Genomic DNA, 22,966 nt, shown 5'->3' with positions numbered 1-22,966 from the left:
CCTTAAGGTCACCTGACCCAGAGGTCTCCCCACCATCCCCTCAGAGAAGAGGGCTCTCAGAAGACTGGGCTTGTTTGGCCCCTGCCTGCATACTTCCCATTACAGGGAGCTCACTCCTCTCCTAGGCCACTGCATTCCACCTTGAGAAAGCTCACTGGGAGATATGCTTTGTCACACCAAGCCCCAAGATCTGTCCCTAGTGACTGCTCTCCCACACCAGTCCAGCTTGCCTCTGGGGCCATAGAGCTTGGCTGCCCCAGGACTCCCTGCAGAGATTGTCCCAAGACCATCCATCTATTGGTCTTCATTCTCACCAGGCAATTTCAGGCACATGTCCAGGCCCTGGGAGACCTAGTGGTGGATCCTCAAGGATGAGGCCGTGGTCTGTGGCTGTTTTCAAACCTGAAGACAAAACCCTTTGCTACCCTCTGTCCTGTTTCATTGTCTGCCTGGGGCCTGTAAGGGGGGTATGGTCTCTTCTTTTGGGAAGAGGAAACTAAGGCCCCCAACAGCTTAGTTGCTTGTCAGGGCCACCAATCTGTCAGTGATCTTCCAATCAGCTGGACTGCCTGTCGCCAAACCCCAAATCTTCACCCTCAAACTGGCCTGTTTGTGGCCAGTCCAGTGTGGGAGGAAGAGGGCTTTGTGGGTGTCTGTGAGAGGTGGCCTGGGAGGAAGAGATCAAAGTCAGGGGCAACTACCTCATTCAGAGTGCAATGTAGGAGGTCAGCAGGCGACAGGTGGCTCCTGCTGTGGAGTGTGCGTGAAGAACACAGGACAGGCTGGGTGTGGTGGCTCACGCCTGGAATCTCAGCACTTTGGGAGGCCAAGGCGGGAGGATCGCTTGAGCCCAGAAGTTCGAGACCAGGCTGGGCAACATAGAGAAAGCCTGTCTCTACCAAAAAATGTTTAAAAATTAACTGGGTGTGTTGGCGTGTGCCTGTAACCCCAGCTACTTGGGAGGCTGAGGTGGGAAAATCGCTTGAGCCTGGGAGGCCAAGGCTGCAGTGAGCTATGATCCACACCACTGCATTCCAGCCTGGGCTACAGAGCGAGACCCTGTCTCAAAAAAGGGACGTAGGACAGACCCCCTCAGGTGGTCACTGGAATGACACCTTCTCCATGGGACCTTCTCCTACCACTCTAAGCTAAAATTATAACCCCCTACCCAACACATGCACATGTGTGATTCCTATGCCCCTTCTCTGCTCTATTTTTCTCCTTAGCATTTAAAATCTTTTAACACACTGTTCTACTTATTTATTGGTTATTGTCTCTCTCTCCTGACTGGAACATAAACTCCACCAGGGCAGGGGTTTTCATGGTTTTTTTCACTGCTGCATGTACTTAGGACGGTGTCTGGCATATAGTAGGTTCTCAATAAATATTTGTTGAGTGAATGAACAAATAAATTCCAGAGGTGGTTCAATTATGTCTACACAGAGAGGACTGGGTGCACAGGGGTCTTGGCTTGAGGCTATTCATATAGCAAGCTGTAGTTTGTACTTAAGAGTATGTGTTTATTGGGGATTGGGAGCAGATAGAGATTAAATGTGAGCACCAAAGGCCTTTAAGCCAGCCCTGGGGCTGCTTCTGCCTGGCCATGTGTGTGAGATTTGGGCTGTGAACAGTCCCAGCTGAGATGGGTGACTAGAACTTGGCCTGGCAGGGCTAGGCAGCCTGCATCTCCCTCCTGCCCTGCCTGAGGTTTTCTCTGGTACCCTCACCTCCCTGCACAGGATCACTCCCTCTGCACCAGGGCCCTGGCCCAGGATCTTCCTGGCTTCTCTCTCTTCCCTTGCCAGCCTAGGCCTCCCCACCAGGACCCAGGATTCCCATGAACACAACCAGTCAATTCGTGTCCCTCATTCATGGTGCCACCAGACTGCTCCATCCTGCACTGTGGGGCTGAGTAGAGCTGGAGGACATGACTCGGTTGAGTGCCTGAGGCCCTGCAGACCCTGTCACTGCCCCACTTGGCTGGGTCCCCAACCTTTTGTCTGTCCTAGGGCATCCTCCCTCCTCTGTCTTCTAAGCCTTGGCCCCATCTTTCTTGTCAGCCCCATACCCTCAACCCTACCAGCCCTCAACTCCTCCTTCAGAGCAGACAGCCTTTCAGAGGGACTGCCTTCAGCTTCCCACTGTCCCAGCTTCCCACTGTCCCACTTCTCTCCTCACCCATCCATAGCCCCGTGGGACCCCAGGTACCACCTCCTGCCCTCTCTTCAGCACCCTCCCCGTGCTGCATCTGCTGGTTCCTTCCCCTCAGCCCAAACACTTCCCACTCCCCAGTCTCTCTCTCATCTGAGCAAAATGTCTTCCTTGACCCCTCGTGCCTCTCCGTCTGTTCCTCTTCCTCCCTGCACAATCAAGCTTCTGGAAGAGTCGCCCACAAGCCCTGCCTCCCTGCACCCATTTCTCACACACTTACAGTCAGGCCCAGGGCAGAGCAAGGAGCCTTTGAGCCCAGCTCCGGGAAGAGCAGTGGGCACTCTGTCTTCTGGGTGAGGCTGGCAAGATGGAACCAAGGAGCGAGAAACTGTCTGAGCTCCATCCACAAGGAAATCTCCAAAGTGATTTTGAAAACACAGGCCTTGGGGAGAAAACAGGCCACTGAGCGTGACTGGGCTTGACGTCCCTGAGCACCACCCAGGGCTGGTGCAGGGCTAGGGGAGGAGAGCCACCTCTCTGGCTTCCAGGAAAGGGCCTGGACTCTGCCTGGAAGGTGGGAGGGATCAGGGCCAGCAGGGGCACCTCCAGGACATCTGTTTAGCGGGGGATTAGGGAGGTGACTGGTTGGGATGATACCTTTGCATAGCTTGTGACACTGGTTTGAGAAAACATCAATGGTTTCTGTCACAGAATAGGAGGGGTCATTGCTTACGGAGTAGGTGAAGGTTGGGGTACAGGGCTCCCCAGATTACTGCCCCTGGGGATACAAAATGTGAGGATTCACTCCTGGAACAGGTCTCTCCTCAGAGCTCCTCAGAAAACCCAGAGTTCTTCAAACCCCAGCCCATGGAATTAGATCCAAATGCCCAATCCCAGCATTTGTACCCCTCTGTCACCCATCACTGTTCCTGCTGCTAAGCTTGGCACCCAACAGACCTGGGGGTTCCCGTCCTGACTCTGCAACTTATGAGCTGTGACTTTACCTCTCTGAGCCTCCGAGTCCTTAATTTTAAATATTGTCAACAGTCACAGCATCACTGGGGGCTCAAATGAAATAATGGATCTAGATCACCTAGCCCAATACCTGGTGCACAGGAAGTATTTGCTCAGTGGGGCTTCTATTAGCACCCATAATTTTATCATAGACCAGCCAAACTCATGAGAAATGACTTCCCTTGCAACCTTTGCTCCCTTCCTCCCGCCCTCCCTCCTCCATACATTCATTCATTCATTCGCCATGCATTTACAAGGAGTCTTACAATGTGCAGGCACCTCTCTGGGCTCTGTCCTTTGAGGAGCACCCGTTAGTGGAAAAGACAGATGAAGACGTAGACCCATGGGTCTCTGGGATGACAAAGAAGACCTCTAACCCTGTCTGTGGTATCAAGCAAGGCTCCCTGGAGGAGGTGATTCTTTGGTGGAGTGTGGAAAGGAAAAGGCAGGTGCTCTAGGCAGAGAGACCTGCTGGAGATGTGGGACCTCAGAGTACCTGCAAGTGTTTGTGTTTGCAGGTGCTGAGGGGCCTTGCAGGAGGTAAGGCTGTGGGGTCATTAGGGCCAGGCCCAACAGGCCTCAAAATGCCAGGCTACACATGTGGCCTCTGCATTGAGGGTGCCAGCTGAAGAAAGTCCGCATTGGGAGACCCCTTTCTAAAGCAGGGCAGAGGCATGATCAAATTTGAGACTTAGAAGGTCCCTTGGGCTGCTAGTTGGAGGATGAATTGGTTGTGGTTAGATTCAGAGAAAATAGAGCCTCAAATGGGGTTGTGGCTGTGGGATGGGGAGGCTCCAGGGACCAGCCAGTGGTAGGCTCACATCAAGGATCTCAAATGGCAGGCTCACAGCAGTCTCCCCTGCCCCCTAACAAGCCCTGACAGCCAGAGTAGTGGAAAGACAGATGTCCCACACCAGCCCTCAGGTCACAGGTGGAAAGCTGAGGTCCAGAGCAGGCAAGAGGATGCTGTAGCCCTGCAGGGAGCCGGTGGGGAGCCTCCCATCTCTGTGTCCAGTCATCAAGCCTGCTGCTCCAGCCTGGCTCTCCTGTCCAGGGGCAGCAAAGGCATGGCTTTGGTAGCAGGGGACTTGGAGGAGTAGAAGGATGACTTACTCCAACTGCCAGACCCATGCAGGCCCTCCTCCATCAGACAGACTGGGGACGGGAGCCCTTAGAGCTTCCAGAGTTCTCTCCTCTCCTTTGCGCCCATTTTGCAGTGAGGGAAACTGAGGCCAAGAGAGGAGAGACATTTGGCTCCTGGGATAGCACAGTCATCTGGACATGGGATGTCAGCTGTGGGAGACAGAGTACCTGGTTCCCAGGCCTGGCCTTCCCCCTGGGCAGCTGGATTCACAGTTCCCGAGGACACTCAGCTGGTGAGGGGTGGAGTTCTAATGGCACCACTGTCTGGCTCCTGCCTGGCCCTTGTGCCCAGCACAGTTCCCAGGGGTCACTTCCCTTCCATCCTAGCCTGTGTCTGTAAGCCATGGCTGAGCAGAATAGAACAGGAAGGAACTGTGTGCCATCTGCTCCAGATCACTGTGGATGTGGGCTGGTCCCTTCTTGGATGGAGGAGCCTGGGCCCCACCCTGCCCAAGGGAGCCAGATGTCCTCAGCACAGCTCAGCTAGTCTGTGCCCCACTGGCTCTCCCAGGGTGGGCTTGGGTGGTGAAGCGCAACTATGGTTCTTGGAGCTTACAGACTTGACCTAGCACCCTGAGTGTCTGGTCTGTGCTTGACCTGGACTGTACCAGGGCATGAGGATGGGCTGAGGGAGCGGATGAGCTGATATAGCAGACATAGTTACTGGCCATTTAGAGTGGTCAGTGCCAAGAGCCCGCTGTCCTCTAATCCCACCTGAAGAGGCCAGATGGGCAGGACTTGCCATTTCTCTGGTGGAAAAACTGAGGTCCCACTTCATGTCAATCAACAAGCCCTGTTTGTGCTCCATTTTCACTTTTCAAACTCCTCTTCTCTCACCCCACGGCCCCTCCCCCAACCTAGACCACATCCTTCTCATGCTTTCTGGTTTTCCATCTCCAGGGCCAGTCTAGCCCCTTTCTGCGGCCAGATGGACCCTGGCTCAGCAAAAGTCTGACTTCATTGTTTCTCTTTCTACGCCCTCTCTATATCTTCCCAGTGCTTGAGGATAAAGGCAAACCCAGTCCCTGCTGACCTCTCCACTCTCAGCTCCCATTCCTGCCCCTTGCACGCGACCTGCTGGGCTCTGATTTACTTTCAGTTCCTGCTCTTCTTTTCCCCCTCGTCAGTGCTGTTTCCACCACTGGACTTCCCTCTCTCCACATCTGTGGCTGGCCAACTCCCATTGTAAACTCAGGGACAGGGGAGGCCCAGGTCCTGCCCACAGGTGCTCAGTGGGGACAAGGGACATCTACCTGAAGATTTATAACCCAAAGCCCCAGAGTCAGTGCCCCAGAGTCCTGCCAGAACACAGGCATGGAGGGATGGTTCCACAGGACAGAAGGCTCGGTGAGGAGGTGGCAGTGAAATGGTCAAGTGTATATAGAGGTAAAAGGCCTCTACATACACTTGAGAGGCCTGTTGAAGGATGGTGAACAGAGCTGGAGCTGCTCTGGATGTGCTTGAAAAGAGGCCCAAACTAATAATGATGATAATACAATTATTGAAGCCTTAGTGTGTGCCAGATGTGCATTGCCCCATTTAATCCTCATGAGGACCCCACAAGGTGGGACTGGTTATTATCTTCATTTTATACTTCTGGTGGGGAAACCAAGCCACAAAGATTAGCTCAAGGTAGCACAGGAAGAAAGAATGACTCCTGGGCTAGTCTGAACCCAGGCAGCCTGGTTCCAGAGTGCATATTCTTAGCCCCTACAACAGAGCAGGGCTGGGGTAGGAAGGATTTCAGGTGGCAGGGAAATCCAGCCCCTCTACTGCTCTGACCCAACCTGCCTGGGGCCCAGCTTGCCCTGGCCTTGCCCTTCCATCAGTCACATGGCCTCATAAATGCTGCGTCCTTTAGGAAATCTTCAGTGATCAAATAGAAGGATTCCTTCTACTTCTCCCAGGCCCCTCACAGGAAGCCTAAGGTAAGGGACACCCTTCTAAGCAGAGCTTCCCAACCCTGGCTGCCCATCAGATTCCTGGACTCTTTCTGGGGAGGAATGTTTGCCTGTCTGGCATCTCTTCCTGCTGGGAGACTCTCGCTCCATTCAGTGGCAATTTTCTTCATTCAAGGTGGTCACCAGACCCAGGATCCATCCAGACCCTTCACCAGTGATTGGTTCAGGGGCAACCAATTAGAGTTTGCCCCAGGAATTTTTGTGGAACCAGCATGAAAGGTTCTCACTCTTTTTCTCCTGGATTATTAGCTGTGCAGACCATGGAAGACTGGTGCTTCTGGAAGGAACTTGAGTGAGAATGTAGGAACCCAGTGGAAAGTCAGGAGAGAGATGTTCATGGCATCCTTGTAACTGCTGGATCTAGCCGTGTCAGATCTAGGTCTACCTTGGGCTTTTTATTTATATAAACTGATATACATTTTCTTGCCCAAGCTAGTTGCATTTGTATCTTGCAACCAAAATACCCCTGACCACCCTGACACCAAAAGCATAGGCAAGAACAACAACAGCAAATTAAATAAGTTGAAATTTATCAAAATTTAAAACTATTGTACATCAAAGGACATTATCAACAGAGTTGGAAAGCAACCCACAGAATGGGAGCAAATATTTGCAAACCATATGTTTGATAAGGTATTAATATCTAGAATGTATAAAGAACTCCTACAAACTAAACAGCAAAAGAAACAACCCAATTCAAAAATCAGCAAAGGACTTAGACATTTTTCCAAAGAAGATATACAAATGGCCAATAAGCACATGAAAAGATGCTCAACATTACTAATCAATAGGGAATGCAAATTAAAACCATGAGATAACACTTCACACCCATTAGGATGGCTATTATAAAAAAAAAAAAAAAAAAGACCAATCTAGGAAATTAGTGTTGGTGAGGATGTGGAGAAACTGGAAACCTTTGCATTACTGTGGAAATGTAAAATGATGTGGCCTCTGTGAAAAATATTATGGCTGTTTATCAAAAAATAAGCATAAAATTACCATATGATCCAGCAATTCTACTCCTAGAATTCCAACCAAAAGAATTGAAGGCCAGGACTCAAACAGAAGTTTACACATCAATGTTCATAGCAGCATTATTCGCAATAGCCCAAAGGTAGAAACAAGCCAAACAGCTGTAGATGGATGAATAGATAAATAAAATACGATATATACATACAATAGATTATTATTCAGTCTTAAAAAATGAAATTCTGATACATACTACAACGTGGATGAAACTTGGAAACCTTATTCCAAGTACAACAAGCCAGTCAAAAAGGGACAATTACTGTGTGATTCCACTTATATAAGGTACCTAGAAAAGTCAAATTCGTCGAGACAGAAAGTAGAGTGGGAGTGGCCAGGGGATGAGAGGGTGGGAGAATGGGGAGTTATTATTTAATGGGCATAGAGTTTCAGTGGATGACTTTAAAAAGTCCTGGAGGGCTTGGCACGGTGGCTCATGCCTGTAATCCCAGCACTTTGGGAGGCCTAGACAGGCGGGCAGATCACCTGAGGTCAGGAGTTCGAGACCAGCCTGACCAACATGGTGAAACTCCGTCTCTATTAAAAATACAAAAATTAGCTGGCCGTGGTGGTGTGTGCCTGTAATCCCAGCTGAGGCAGAAGAATCACTTGAACCTGGGAGGCAGAGGTTGTGGTGAGCCGAGATCGCGCCACTGCACTTCAGCTTGGGTGACTGAGCAAGACACCATCTCAAATAAATAAATAAATAAATAAATAAATAAATAAATAGTCCTGGAGATGGATGGTGGTGATGTGATGGCTGCACAACAATGTGCGTATACTTAATACCAGTGAATTGTACAATCAAAAAGGATTAAAATCATACATTTTGTTATGTATATTTTATCATAATAAAAGACAAACAAAATAACAATAAACAAACAAACAAACAAACAAAACTCAGCCTTGACCAGCACATCTACTGTATTGGGAGACAATTCTCCAAGGCCTACTCAGATTTCTGCATGTCTTGTGAGCAGAGACAGACTGCCTTTGTTCCAGACGATCTTTTCGAGGATACCTGTAGAGCAGACAGCCTTGGAAGATAAAGATAGAGATAGTGTCCCCTTCTGCAGCCAAAACCAGGTTTATTGACTGTCTGGTATAACAAATATAACAAATATGATGTCTTCCTCTGGGGCAAAGTTCAGGCAGGCTTGCTGCCCCTTATAAAAGATGCGGATTGCCTAAGCTCCGGGTTCCTTACCTTGTCATGCAAGCCATTGCATGTGCAGGTATTACCTGGCCCCCTTTGCATTGTCCCACAGGAATTGGGGAACAAAGTGCAAATGCTGATATTTGGGCTACTCCTATTGTTGTGAGGAACAAAGTTCTTTATCTTTAACCAGAAGTCTTGTGTCTTCTGCCAGCATCTATGAAACTGTAGCAGGCCAACTCACTGGCTTGGAAGTGTAGTCAAATCACAGGCCCTTCCCACTTTCTTCATACTTTTTGCATTGGAATCTCAGGTGGGAGAAAAAAAAAATCTGTATTTCTAGCTGGGCCCAGTAGCTCATGCCTGTAATCCCAGCACTTTGGGAGGCAGAGGTGGGTGGATCACTTGAGGTCAGGAGTTTGAGACTGGCCTGGCCAACATGGTGAGACTCTGTCTCTACCAAAAATACAAAAATTAGCCAGGTGTGGTGGCGCACATCTGTAATCCCAGCTACTTGGGAGGCTGAGGCAGGAGAATCGCTTGAACCTGGGAGGCAGATGTTGCAGTGAGCTGAGATTGAGCCACTGCACTTCAGCCTGGGCGACAGAGTGAAACTATGTCTCAAAAAAAAAAAAAAATCGGTATTTCTGACATTATGATGCAGTGATGCAGTGGACCACCTTGGGTTTACAGGAATCTTGTCCTGGACCTAAGCCCCTGAAGAGTTGGTTTCCTCCTTTTGGAGGCTGCTTCTCCCTTTTCACTTCAGCTGCCAGGAAACTCACAGTGAAGTTTCCCTTTCACCTACCTGAGGGCCAACATTCATCTCAAACTTCTTTGTAGTTTCTATATTCTTGCTCCCGGATTTAAAAAAATTAAGATATAATTCACATACCATAAAATTCAGCCTTTCAAAGTGGACAATTCAGAGGTTTTTAGCATATTCATAAGATTGTGCAACCATCATCACTATCTAATTTCAGAACATTTTAATAACCATAGAAAGAAATCCTGTACCCAATAGCAGTTACTCCCCATTCCTTTTTTCCCCATCCCCCTGGAAACTACAAATCTCCTTTTTGTATTTATGAATTTGCCTTTTCTGGACATTTTATGCAAATTGAATCATACAATATGTAACATTTTGTGTCTGACTTATTTTACTTAGCGTGTCTTCAAGGTTCATCCATGTTGTAGCGTAAATAAAAATTTCATTTTTATGGCTGAATAATATTCCATCATATGGATAGGCCACATAATTGTTTGTTCATCCACTGATGGCATTTTGGGTTATTCCCACTTTTTGGCTATTATGAATAATGCTGTTGTGAACATTTATGTAGAAGTTTTTGTGTTTTAAATTTTCTTGCGTATACACCTTGGAATGGAACCAGGGGATCATATAGTAACTCTATGTTTAAACTTTTGAGGTGCTGCCTAACTGCCTCCAAAATGGCTATATATTTTTTCATTCTCACTAGCAGTGTATGAGAATTCCAATTTCTTCACATCCTCGGCAACACTTGTTATTGTCTGTCTTTTTCATTGTAGCCATTTTAATGGGTGTAAAGTGGTATCATATTGTGGTTTTGATTTGCGTTTCCCCAATTGCTCCTTTTCTTATGTTGTCATTCATATTTTACCATTTAATGGCATGCTCTGAGGCCTGACATCTTGTGGAGCAAGTACCCCATGGAGTGGGAGAGTCATGAGTTTCGGGGACAGATAGTCCTAGGTTTGATCCCCTCTGCATCTACTAGTTATATGACCTCGAGCAAGTTATTTAACTGAGTCTCAGTTTCCCCACTTATTCTATGTAAGTTATAGTATTAACCGCTCTTGGTGTTGCTGTTATTATAAGATAAATCTATAATAAATCCCCTGAGTGGGCCTGGCACAAAGCAAGTCCTACATGAATCTCACCAATGAATCCAAGAGTCAGAAAGGGAGATTTCCAGCCTGGGAGGTTACCTAGGCTAGGGACTGTTTAGCTTTTAATCTATAACCTGCTTTACTCCAGCAACTTCTTACAACTGAGGCATTTCTGTGCCAAACATTAGCCTCTCTGTGCCTCTGTTTCCCCTCCCTGCTATGGAGTTGTGTCCTCCTCAGGAGCGTGGCAGGCCACAATGCGAAGGCATGAGGAATGAGACTGCACCATGCTTTCAAGTACTAGTGAATCTGCAGGACAGGTTCTGGCACTTCCAAGTCTGTCTCTCGCCTCAACCATCAGATTAGCCGCTGCCTGAGGGAATTTCTCCTCCCTCAGACAATGGGCATTCCTTCTCCTGTGCAGGTCTGTCTCTGTCATGCCCCTGTCCCTCAATAGAAAGGATAGGACACTCAGAAACTGTGGGCTGATTTGAAAGGCTGGTTCCCATCCCTCTGGCATGACAGAAACAAGGTTATCCCTCACTCTGAGTTGAGATCTGCCTCCTAGTACCACAGGACAGCCACCAGTCCGTCCCAGGCCATGAAAACCGGCACTGCCCTGGGAGTCAGGATGCCAGGCTCTGTCTCAGCTACTGCAGAGTTCATCTTCCTGGAGCTCAATACCCAGCCCCTGAGTTCCTAAGGGGAGAGCTGGACCCACTAGCCCCTGGGTCCCTGGAATCCACACAGGGCTGGGCACAGAAGCCACTGACCCAGCCTACGCCATATCCATAGACCAAATGACTGCATCTTGTGCAGACCCTGCCCTCCCATGGAGCTATTAATGACAGGGCCAGCCCTGGGACATGGGAAGCAGCAAGATATCACCCCATGCCGTGGCATTGGCCCTAACTGGACAAGCCAACAGTCAGAGAGAGAGAGTCAGAGCCTGGGCTACCAGATTCCCACCCCAGCCGGAAATAGAAACCTATTTCAGAGACAAATGGGGAAATGGTCCCAAGGCAGGAGGGGGCAGGGTGGGCTGTTGCACCCAGCTTCCTGAGAGTCTCGACGGGCCTCGGGTCCTCTGCTGTAATGGGCACCTGTTGCCAGGCTCTGCCGACTCACTCTAACACTAAGGAACCAGGAAAGCTAGGTTCAGAGCTCTGGGTCTGAACACTGACAAATTATAGTCCCAGCTCCCACATTGGACAGGATCCTTTAATTTCTCTGAGCCTCAGCTTCCTCTGCTGCAAAATAGGAATAACAATAATCCTGACTGCTTTCTTTTTCTTTTCTTTTCTTTTTTTTTTTTTTTTTGAGATAGTCTCGCTCTTGTCACCCAGGCTGGAGTACAGTGGTATGATCTCAGCTCACTGCAACCTCCGCCTCCCGGGTTCAAATGATTCTCCTGCCTCAGCCTCCTGATGCTTTCATTTTTGTGTAAAACACTTGACACATTGTAGTTGCTCAGTCAATGACAGACCTTGCTATTATTGCTTAACTTTCTCTTTCAGCTCAATTTTGACGGAATGATTTATTCATGTTATTTCATTTATTTATTCATTCAGCCAAACAGCCAACACACACCTACTGGGTAAGCCACAACAGTTAATAAAGTTTTTGGAGTTAGGTAAGAATTGAAACCCTAGCACTGCCGCTAGTTGGTTGGATAACTCTGGGAGAGCCATTTCCCTTCAACAAGCCTCCATTTCCTTGCCTGTAAAATGGGAACAATAAATACCATCTCTGGAGGACATTGGGATGTTATAAAGAGTCAGTGGCACTTGAGGCTAGCAGTTTGAGACCAGCCTGGGCAACATAGCAAAACCCTATCTCTACAAAATATTTTTAAAAATTAGTTGAACATTGTGATACATGCCTGTAGTCCCAGCTACTTTTAGGTTGAGGCAAGAGGATTGCTTAAGCCCAGGAGTTCAAGGTTACAGTAAGCAATGACAGTGCCACTGTACTCCAACCTGGGTGACAGAGCAAGACCCTATCTTTAAAAAAAATAAAAATCCAAAAATAAAAAGAGTCAGCAGGACAGTGGTGTGAAAACAGCCAGTTCATAGCCACAGATGCAAAAACAGGTGGTGGATGGGCTGCGCAGAGGAGCCAGGCAAGCTTCTGGCAGAACAGGCCATGCTGGGAGCTCCCGGCAGTCAGGCCTCCAGAGACAGCCACAGGATAAGGCAAGGGCAGGAGAGAAGAGTTGGCAGGCTCAGAAACAATTGCCAGGTTTCTGGACCATGGCCCCCTCCCTTTCTGATAAACTGACAAACAGTGAGGAAATGCAAAAAAAGATTGTAAGAATTTTAGAAGAGTCCCAGCCACACAGGGAGTCGAGGGCAGTGTAGAGTTCCCCCCACTCAGCCAGTCATACACACACACATACACTGGAAGCTGGACGTTCTCACTCTCGCATACACACCCAGGGGCTTGGCACACACATAGATGCACCTTCTGGGGCACAACACTTTATAGTTTGCAAAGGGCCTTCTCATTTTTCATCTCATTGATACTGAGGGGTGGAGAGGTTCCCTGAATACGACCCATTCTAGAGCTGGCAAGAGATGAGAGTCCCAAATATCTTCAAGAGGCCGGGGCTGAACGCATGGGCTGGGCTGCCTGTTTTCTCTGTGTCAGTGTCAGCAGAGCTGAATGGCAATAGAAACTCCGGAAAAGTTTTAACCTAGCTCTCCCAGATAGGCCCTTTCACCCTTAACAAGTCATATCTGGACTCAGGGACTCATTTTTTTTTTTTTCCAAACCACTCTCATGGGGCCAGCTCCAGGCTGTCTTAAGATTTAGCTGGAATGGCAGAGGTGAGAGGCTTCCCAAGGGCCTCCTCTGTGGACAATTATTTGGTCACTAATCCTTCCTACTCATTCCCTCAACCAAAGTTCCTGGGGAGCTCTGAGTGCAGGGCCCAGCCTCCTCCGTGAGGGCCCCTCTCCAGATACTACACTTAGCAGTGTTCACATATGCAGGGAGAGACCACGGTTGCCCCCATTTTAGAGAGTAAGAAATTGAGGCCCAGAGAGGAAAAGTATCCTTGCCAGCCATTTGCACTCCAACCCAGACCTTTGTGGCTCCGAATCCTGACTGAGCTATTCCACTTCTCCAGTAAGGCACAGCGCAGCACCAATGTGTCCGTCTCCTCCCCGCCCCCACTGACCCCGTCCTGCGGTGCCTCGTCCCTCCACGCTGTGCAGTCTGCAGGCTCCAGGCATAGCCAGGCGGAGGAAGGAGGAGGACCCCAGTGCTTGCCCTACTGCCACTCTTGCCTGTGATGAGCCTTGGTGGCTGCAAGTGGACTGCAGTTACTCAGGAAGCTCCTAGGGGAGCTAAGGGGCGCAAGCCCTTCCAGGCATGGACCCAGAAAACTCACCCAAGAGTTAGCAAGTGCCCCGCTTGCAGTCTGTGAAGTGCTGGAGCAAATTCCCACTCGTGGAGCAGCCCCTGCTGCCAGTCAGTTCTGTGCCTCAAACTGTCGCGTGCAATGTTCTGGCAGAAGTCTGAAGAGGCAGCAGATGAGGAAACCGAGAGACCTGGGGAGAGGAAGTAACTTGCCACAGCACAGAGCTGGCAAGCAGCAGGGCCAGGACTCGAATGCCGAGAACCCTGAAGCTCAAGTCCTTTACACCAATGTTGACTCATCCTCTACCCAGCTGCCCGCAAGTCACTTCATTCACCCTCTGTTTGCTCACTCAAACAAGCAGCATCACCAATTTAGCCCAAGGGACTGTTGGGAGGATGGAGTGAGATAACATTTCAGGACAAGGGCCTGGCACAGGGAAGGCACACATTGGGTGGCTGTTTTTTCTCCTCCTCCCCATTCTCACCCCAGCCCTCTCCTGGCTTCTCTGGAGTCTGGAGATGGCCCTGCTTCTGCTCATTGCTGCCGCAGGAAACCATTAACCTGGTTTTCTCAGCAGTGCCTGGAAAGTCCGTTAAGAGAGGCTGAGACCCCGAGATTAACGGCTCTGTTATCTGTGGCTCCAACCCTATGGATCCAGACAATTCCCACCCAGGGATGAGGATGGCACTGAGGGAAGAGAGAGACCCTCTCATATTGTTTTATATTGTTTTATACTCGGAAAAGGAAAGAGAAGCGAAACTAAAGGCAGGTAGCCCGGCGCCTAAGAACCAGACCCGAAACCAAGGAACCAGACCCAAAACCAGGCCTGGGCCTGCCTGACCTAAGCCTGGTAGTTAAAATTCGACCCCTGACCTAGCAGCTGTTGTTATCTATAGATTCCAGACATTGTATGGAAGGACATTGTGAAACCTCCCGTTCTGTTCTGTTTCACTCTGACCACCGGTGCTCGCAGCCCCTGTCATGTACCCCCTCGCTTGTTCAATCAATCACGACCCTCTCACGTGGACCCCCTTAGAGTTGTGATCCCTTAAAAGGGACAGAAGTTGAGCACCTGACGAGCTCAGATTTTAAGACGCTAGCCTGCCGATGCTCCCAGCTGATTAAAGCCACTCCCTTCACTATCTTGGTGTCTGAAGGGTTTTGTCCACGGCTCGTCCTGCTACAGCACCGAATATGGAGGGTGATGCCCGGGGAAAGGCTGACCCCAGGCGACCCTCCCCTCCCCAGCTCCAATCCATCCTTGAGCTTGGGCTTGATGAGGAGAAGGCAGCCAGGGCGGCTCTACCTGGGCCCATGGTGGGCCCTCCCCATCTGTAAGATGACTCTCCAGCTTGCTCCTCCTCCTCTTCTTTGTTACAGGTACTTATTGGGCATCTACTCTGTTCGGGTAATGTTCAAGGCACTTGAGGTCAAAAAACAAAGTCCCGCCCTTGAGACACCTGTAGTCTAGCAGGGGAGATTAGTTTCTTTTGGTTAATGAGTAAATATATAGCAGGCCAGATAGTGATAAGAGCAGTGGTAGAGAAACATAAAGGAGGGTAAGGGGCAGAGAGCTAGGGGGCTGCAGCCTCGGACAGGTGGACAAGCCCCATCTGGATTTGCCAGATCACCTTCTCCCAGCCACCTAGCCTGGAGGAGACCCTCCCCCAGGCCCCAAGCCCCCACTCTGTGCCAGGCCCTGCCTCGGTGGATCTCAGCAGCAGGCCAGTGCCAAGACTGGAACTCCCTGGGCACAGGCAGCAACTCAGGGTCACCAGGGCTTTGGCAGGGAGCATCCTGAGCTTGTGCCCCACTCCTGGCCCTGGGGAAGCTCTCTGCTTCCTCTGTGGTCCAGAGAGGGAGCACATCCCTCAACCAATCACCAATCCCAATATCCCAGTAGGCGAGAGGGCGCTGGACCCAGAGAGGGTCGGGGCTTGCCTGGGTCACACAGCAAGGCAGAGCTCCCTCTCCTGCCCTCTCTTGGCATGTCCACAAAGGTAGGTTCAGGGGTGAGCCTCCCAGCACAGTGCTGGCCTGTGAGGAGCTGGCTGTGCCCCCCGTCAGCTCCTGGTAAAGGAGTGTGAGGTGTTTCTGTGGCAGGCTCACCTGGTAGAGCCAGCCTGCCCCACCCTCTAGGCTCTGACAGCCAAATTCTCCTACCCCAAGCCCCAGGAAGCTGAAAGCATTTTCCTTGCAACCCCAGCTCATGAGAGTTTTGGTCAACCCTGCCTCAGCTTGCTGTGTGACCTCAGGCAGTCCCATCCCTCTCTGGCCTCAGCTCCCTCTTCTGCCAAATAGAGGAAGTGAAGGCACTTACATATCAGGAGTATCATGAAGAATGAGCAAGACACTGACAGGAAGGCAGTTTGCAAATTTTTAGACACTATCCAGATGACAGGCAAGCAGAAAACTCGTCTGAAAACCAGCCCCTCATCCTGTGGGGCCCTGAGGTAGCCCCAGAGCAGGTCCTTGATCCTTGATGGGAAATAAGCACAAATTCCACAGAACCAGTTCTTCCGAAAAGACAAAGCCACCTCTGCTCCCAGCCAGCTGACAGGAAGGGCCCCTCCTCTGTCCTTGTGGTAAGAAGGTGTGGGGGGGGAGAGACGGGAAAGAGACAAGGCTGGGAGGCCTGGGAAAGCTTGTTCCGGGAGGCAGAAGCATAGCCCTGAGGTAGCCTTGAGAGCCACCAACCTCAGTCAGGCCCCCAGGCTGGGGGAGGACGTGAATGCTGGTTGCACAGTGTCTGCCTGGGGGCTTGTCAGCCATGTGTACCTGTGCTGGAAGATGCACGTGCATTCACAAGGCACAGGTGTTTGGAATTGTGCCCAAGTGTTTGTGTGTGTGTGTTTCTGTGAGTGGCTCTGGAGTGTGTACACCTGTTCACACACCTGTTTGCCCAGGCCCGGGCCTCTGCATGTGCTCCACACACATGCCACTCCTGGGGAGCCCCGCAAACCCCTAGTCCACAGGCCTTGTTTTCCCAGGCTCCGAAATACTTATCATAATCTCAAACTGTCCCAGATGCCACGGGAGATTTGTGGGGTTCCCAGGCTCTTGATTTTCCCCAGGAGTAAAAGCAGTTACATAGATGAGGAGGAAGCCTTAGGGGATAACTTTCAGGCACAGGCTCTCCCAGCTCAGCCCAGGGTATAGGCTCCTCACGGGGAAGGGAGAAGTGCCCAAGGTTGAAGCCCCTCAGATCCTATGTTGCCTGTGGGCACTGACCCCTCCACAGCCACCCTCCTGCACTCAGTCACCAGCAGGAAGCCCTGGGTCCTTTACAAAAAATCAGGTGCTTTACAGTTTACACTCCACGTGCCCTTGCTGGGTGATGCTCACCACTAGCTGGCCGGGCTGACCTTGGCGTCCTACCCCAGGAGGCCCTGCCCCCAGGCAGCCACTGCTAGCTCAGTCCTAGTGTCTTCCTTCCTGGCTCTGGGCTGGGCTCACAGTTCAGTACTGGCTACTCCCTTGGGTGGGTCTCACTCCTTCTTGAACCTTGGTTTTCTCAGCTGTGGAATGGAGCTGTTCCGATCCACATGAGTCAAGGGCTGAGAATGGTCTCTGTAGCTTGTAATGAGGCCCCTGGCAGGCAGGAATGGTCTTGTGAACATCCCTGGCCACCACCCATTGGCCCCTTGCTGCTCCCAGGAGTCAGGAGGGAAAACACTACCTTCAGCCCTCTTGACTGAAACAGGAGGCTGCCTAGCCCTGGTCCGTAGGAGGAGATGTTGTCCCTCTGGGATTCAGATCAGATCCTAAAGAGCTGGCCCACTTCAAGCTTGCAGGAAGCATGGTTCGTGGTCTCCTTGGACAGGAGGAGACTGGACATCTTTTTTTTTTTCCAGACAGGGTCTCATTCTGTCACCCAGACTGGAGTGCAGTGGTGCAAACACACAGCTCACTACAGCCTTGACCTCCTGGGCTCAAATGATCCTCTTTATCCTCCCAAGTAGTTGGCACTACAGGCATAAGCTACTACGCCTGGCTAAATTTGAATTTTTTTGTAGAGACAGGGCCTTTCTAGTTTGCACAGGCTGGTATCGAACTCCTGGTCTCAATCGATCCTCCTCCCTCAGCCTCCCAAAGTTTTGGGATTACAAATGTAAGCCACCGCATCTGGCCAGAGCTAGGCCTTCTTGCTGAGCCACAGAGGTTTTCCCTCTCTGCAACCTGAGCCCCTCATTCTGTCTAGAGTCTGGGGTCTGCTGTTTGCCATCCATCATAGGAAAGCACAGAGAGGCCACAGAGACCTAACAGAGTTGTAAGGAGCACATGCCCGTGGGTGCAATTCTGCACTGGTGCATTCACAGCACAACCAGCCCCGGACACAGCTCCACATAATTCACGCAGGTTCACACATACGTATGTACACATGCCCTGGCACCTGCCACACTTGGAAACACACCACCCACGGCAGGCATGCAGGCACCATCACATGCATGCACCCACTTCCAGCCAGCATACATAGGGCTCTAGCTTAGCTCAGCAGCAAGTTGCATGTGAAGAGCTTTCAGAACCAGGAAAGAGATGGGAGAGGAAGAGCTGAGTCCTTGGCTGCCCAAGCCCTTCTTTTGCCCCTCCCAGAGAAGCTAACAGGTTTCCCCAAGAACACAGATGGTTTGTTTGGCTCACCCTCTTCAGCCATCCCACATAAGTCCTGGTCAGAATACTCACAGAAAGTAGGCAAAGATTTCTATGGGAGGATTGTCCCCAACTTGCTCAGTCAGCTACCAGTCCTGCTTGTCACCAGCTCAAGGCAAGGTTTCAAGCTAATCACTGTGAATTTTGGAGCTCTCCACCCCCCAGCCTATGCTGAGTTCAGACATGGCTGTGCATCAACGATGCTGCTCCTGCTGGCTCCACAGGAGTCTTTTCTACAACCGGAGGTCTCTCAGAGAGAACGAGCTTTGCCTTTGAGGTCTATTCAGCCCTATTTCTTGTTCTCTCTCTCCTTCCTCTTGATGGCCTTGCAAGGTGCCCAGTGACTCCACAATTCCCTCATCCTGAGGGGTGCCTACAATCCAAGATCTGAACCTTTCTCTGCTCTAGAGCCACCATCCCCTGAGAGCTGTGAGGTACTTCCAGCACCTCTGCTGCTCTGATGAGGAGGGGCCTCTGGGTTCACTGTCATCCACCCCAGAGAGCATATGGCCATTTTACCAGGCACCTGCCTCCACTCCAGGCTGGCTTAGGCAGGGAAGAGACCTTTTCTGGGGCTTCTCACATGATTCTGCTGAAGTAACCTCTTCCTTGGGAGTTTATAAGTTTGCAAGAGTCAGACTGCCAAAGCCAGGGCCAGAATCCTCCAACACTGGAGCCAGAATTGGGGAATGTTACAGCTTGGAAGTGTAGAAAGTTGGAGTTTGAATTGTAGACTTCTAGAATGTTTGAGTAATTATAGACTCTTAGGGCTAGTGGTGTGGAATTACAAACAATTATAGCCAGAATTGGGGATTAAAGGAAATCAGGGCCAGAAGTGACGACAGCATCACTTGGTCCCATCTCCCTGACAGCTAAGAAGAGAGCTGGCCTTATTACTCAGCAAGTCAGGGCTAGGCCAGGCCTCCTTCTCCCCAGGAGGGCTCTGTCCAGACCTTCCAGAGAAGCTCTCAGGGCCTCTGGGGCAGCAGTACTCCCTGTTAGGGGACAGTGGGGACAGTGGCTTGCCTCTGCCGTGCCCAAGCTTGCACTGGCCCATCATGGCACCCCGTCACCATGAGATATATTTAGGTGCCCTCCCCAGATGTTTCCACAGCTCCCAACACTGCCTTTTATGTCCCCTTGTCCTCCAAGGCCTCCGGGCAACTCCTCTAAACTGACTCAATGAAGTCAACAGGAACAGAGGCACTTGCTCTGCCAATGCAAACGTTTTAGCCCCAGAAACAAGGCTGAGCCTGGGGGGGGCGGGGGGGGCTCCTGGTCCATTTCTGCTTGCAGCTCAGTGCTGACCTCACAGCCTCCCTTTCAGCACTCAGGGCCTGTCTTGGTCCAGGGACCAAATATTCCTGATCCTGTACTGGACTTTCCTCATTCCAGGCAGAGGGCACCCCAGGCCCCTGCCCCTGCCAGTTCCCAAACACACACATACACAGGGCCAGCATTTTTCGGTTCCTCCAGGGTTTGTCAGGACTGAGAAGCCTCCATCCAAGCCCATGGCTGCCCCTGCATTTCTCCCCCAACCTCTCTCCCACGCTCCATCCCAGGCTTTGACAGAGACCTGCATTGTCCTCTCCCAGAATGCATCTTCCCAGGAAGCAGGTGGTCACTGAGAATTCAACAAGGATTCGGTCTGGGAATGGGAAAGGATCCCCCAGACATACTCAAATAGGGACTCTCTGATTCCTACCCACACAGCTTATTGGAATCATTGGCTCTGTGAAAACTGAGAGTTCCTGGGGTGGGCAGGGACCCAGTTGTGTGGGGGTCGCCATTACTATCATCATAGTTTTGTCACCAGCTGTTAGGATTTCTACGTATCAGAGATTGTGCCACCCACTTAATGTCCAGGCACTCAGTCAGTCCTAAAAATAACCTATGAGGCAAATACTATCCACATCTACATTTTACGAAGGAAGAAACTGAGACACAGTGAGGTTTTGCCCAAAGTTCTGCAGATAAAGTGCCAGAGCCCTTTTGAAGCCTCTCTAATATTTCTGCATTTGTTTAAATCAAATTTGAACCAAGCTTGGATGACACAACTACCTAACTGTCTCAGGAGGCAGTCTGCTAGGGGAACCCCCTTCTTCATGGTCCCCAGGGTCCTGCAGCCTCTTCCTGCCCAGGAAGTGGAGAAGAGGCAAGAACTTCATTGATGGTCAGGGTTCCTCCTCAGAAGCCCAGCTCTCCTGCCCCTGCCCTACGAGTGACCAAAACAACTCCCCCCCACCCTGCCCTGCAGCATACACCACATACCCAGCATCACCGCCTCACTCCTGCTGAGTCCAAGTCCTTGCATCTCAGTTTGGGAGACAGGCAGGGGATTCCCACCACAAGATATACCCAGCTTACCTCCAAGACTTGAGCCAACTCATTGGATGGTAATTTATCAGAACAGTATTTTTACATTAAAACAAACACAGAAATATTATAGAAGAATGCAAAATCCACAGGAATTTTGGAAGATAAAAAAATGAGATTTCGGAGCAGCTTCTCTTGTGTGTGCATGTGTTTGTATGTGTGAGAGGGTGAGCCTGGGACTTGTCATACTTTCTCCACCCAGATCCGGTTGAGCTTTCACTCTCCCAAGCCCTCCTGGGCACTGGGTGGAAAAGGCAGAGCCACCACGGAAAACCATCTGTGAGTGTCACCCCTGCACAAATGTGCCCCACCTTCCATCACCCGGCTCAACACACCACAGGGGCCATGGATGTGCCACACAAAACACACACCTCACAATTCACACAACGCACACCCAGTTCACCACCCTGCCACGGCTCCCGCCACAGAGTGTACATGCACCGTGGACCCCTGTGTTGCCCCAGCATAGTCACTGAGAACTATAGAGAATTGCAATGCACACTTCTTGCAGGCAGACACACACCATGATCCATGGGTCTCACCTTGCACATACCGCACACTAACCGCTTACAACCCATTAACCCATTGCTCACAGTAATTTTTTTTTTTTTTTTTTTTTTTAGACGGAGTCTTGCTCTGTCGCCCAGGCTGGAGTGCAGATCGCGCTCACAGTAATCATTTACACATTGCCCACACTACACACATATGCAGGGACTCACCCCCGGCACCCGCCCTGACTGGCCGCGACCCTGGAGTGGGCAGGCCTCCCTGTATCCCCGCGCCCCGGCACCCCTTGCCCCTCTGTCCCTGCCCGCGCACGCCCTTACCTGCGCCGCGCGGCACCAGCCGGTCCCGCCCAGATGTCACTCGCCCAGGCGCCGCTGGGAGGCGAACCCGTCAAACGAGGGGACCGTGTAGACGGCGGCAGCAGCTCCGGCCCCAGCGTCCCTGGGACCCAGCGGAGCCAGAACAAAGCGGCAGGGAGGGGCTGTGGCCAAAGGGCCTCGGCACCGCTGGAGTCCCGCCCAGAGGCCCGCCCCCGTGGGATGAGGGGGAGGTGATGTCTGGAAGAGGCTGCAGGCCTCTGGGGACCGCTCCTGGGCTGGAACCTGGGACCGGTGGACTCCAGTCCAGAATCCTTCACGACTTTACCCTTCCCTGGCCTCAGTTTCCCTCTTTGTATTGATATGTGTGTTGGGGGGGCTGGGTATCAAATGGTGATTTCTTCCATCTTTCCAGCTCTGACATTCCACAGTTCTGGGATAGTGGGGAGGAGGGAGGAATAATTTTAATTATTATTTCCTTGAGCACCTACTATGTGCCAAGCACTGTGCTAAGGTGTTTTAATGCATACCTCATTTAATCCTCATAGCAATTCCGGAGGTATTATTACTCCTATTTTACAGGTGGGGAAACTGAGGCACAGAAATGAAGTGACTTGTTCAAGGTCACACAGCTGGTAAGTGGCAGACCTGAGATTTGAAGCCAGGTGGTCTGACTCCAGAGCCCAAGTACCCCTGAAGCGTGGGTTTATAACACTTTCCACACCATACCCTGCTTCCTCCTCTTCACAACAATCCCAGGAGCTTGGTGTTACCAGTCTATTTTACAGATGAGGAAACTGAGGCAGGGAGATTAGCTTGCTCCGGGTCACCCAGCTAGTGGGACATCACACTAAAGATGGGAGTGGGGATGGGAGTGATGCTCGGAATGGTGTCACGACAGTGCCTGGTACACAGTTGGCGTCTCACCAATGTCAGTGTTCCTCCTGACTGTCACTCTCCTTCCCTTTTTCCCTTTTATCGCCTAAAATCTGGCTGGTGGACAGGGACCTCTGATTCCCTCATCTCTGAAACCTCCCGGATCTGCTGTCCCCAGATGCAAACCAGCTCCTCCTCTCAGCCTCCATTGTGGTTTTTTATTCAACAATTACTGTGCCAGGTTGTGTGCTAGGCACTGAGGGTGCACTGGAACAACATTCCAGACAGTGCAGGCCTTGTGGAGTTGGTAATCTAGTGGGAAACACGGACATCAAACAAATAGTTACACAAATTTCATACATAGTTGCCTATTGTGTTAACTGCTAAGAAGGAAAAGTCAAGAACTGGATGAAAGACTATCATGGGGAAAGAGGCCATCTAATTTAAACTGAGAGATCTGGGAAGGCTTCCCAGAGGAAGAGACATTTAAGCTGAACCAGGAGAAGGAGTTAGACTTAGCCAGGTGAAGGTAAGGGGAAGAGAATCCTAGGCA

The 22,966-nt window shown here is 50.7% G+C and overlaps 1 protein-coding gene across 3 annotated transcripts in view; it reads right to left on the bottom strand.

Annotated features, from left to right (window-relative positions):
- P2RY6 (pyrimidinergic receptor P2Y6) overlaps positions 1-21,576 on the bottom strand; it is a 33,238-nt gene extending 11,662 nt beyond the window's left edge. Inside the window, exon 1 of one of the 3 annotated variants that reach the window (XM_063672060.1) lies at positions 21,541-21,576. Coding sequence is in view for 1 of the 3 variants with exons in the window: in XM_054440886.2 (XP_054296861.2) it covers positions 13,718-13,986 (269 nt within the window). In the remaining 2 variants the exon portion in view is untranslated. Of the gene's footprint in view, positions 1-13,717; positions 14,043-21,540 lie in introns of those variants that run through there. The other 2 variants (XM_054440886.2, XM_054440887.2) reach the window with 2 other exon arrangements.
- Between the last annotated feature and the right edge of the window lie 1,390 nt (positions 21,577-22,966).

The sequence above is a fragment of the Pongo pygmaeus genome, chromosome 9 (genome assembly GCF_028885625.2).
Source record: "Pongo pygmaeus isolate AG05252 chromosome 9, NHGRI_mPonPyg2-v2.0_pri, whole genome shotgun sequence".
NCBI lineage: Eukaryota > Metazoa > Chordata > Mammalia > Primates > Hominidae > Pongo > Pongo pygmaeus.
Note: the sequence above shows the minus strand (reverse complement) of the source record. Positions and strands in the feature narration are given on the sequence as shown.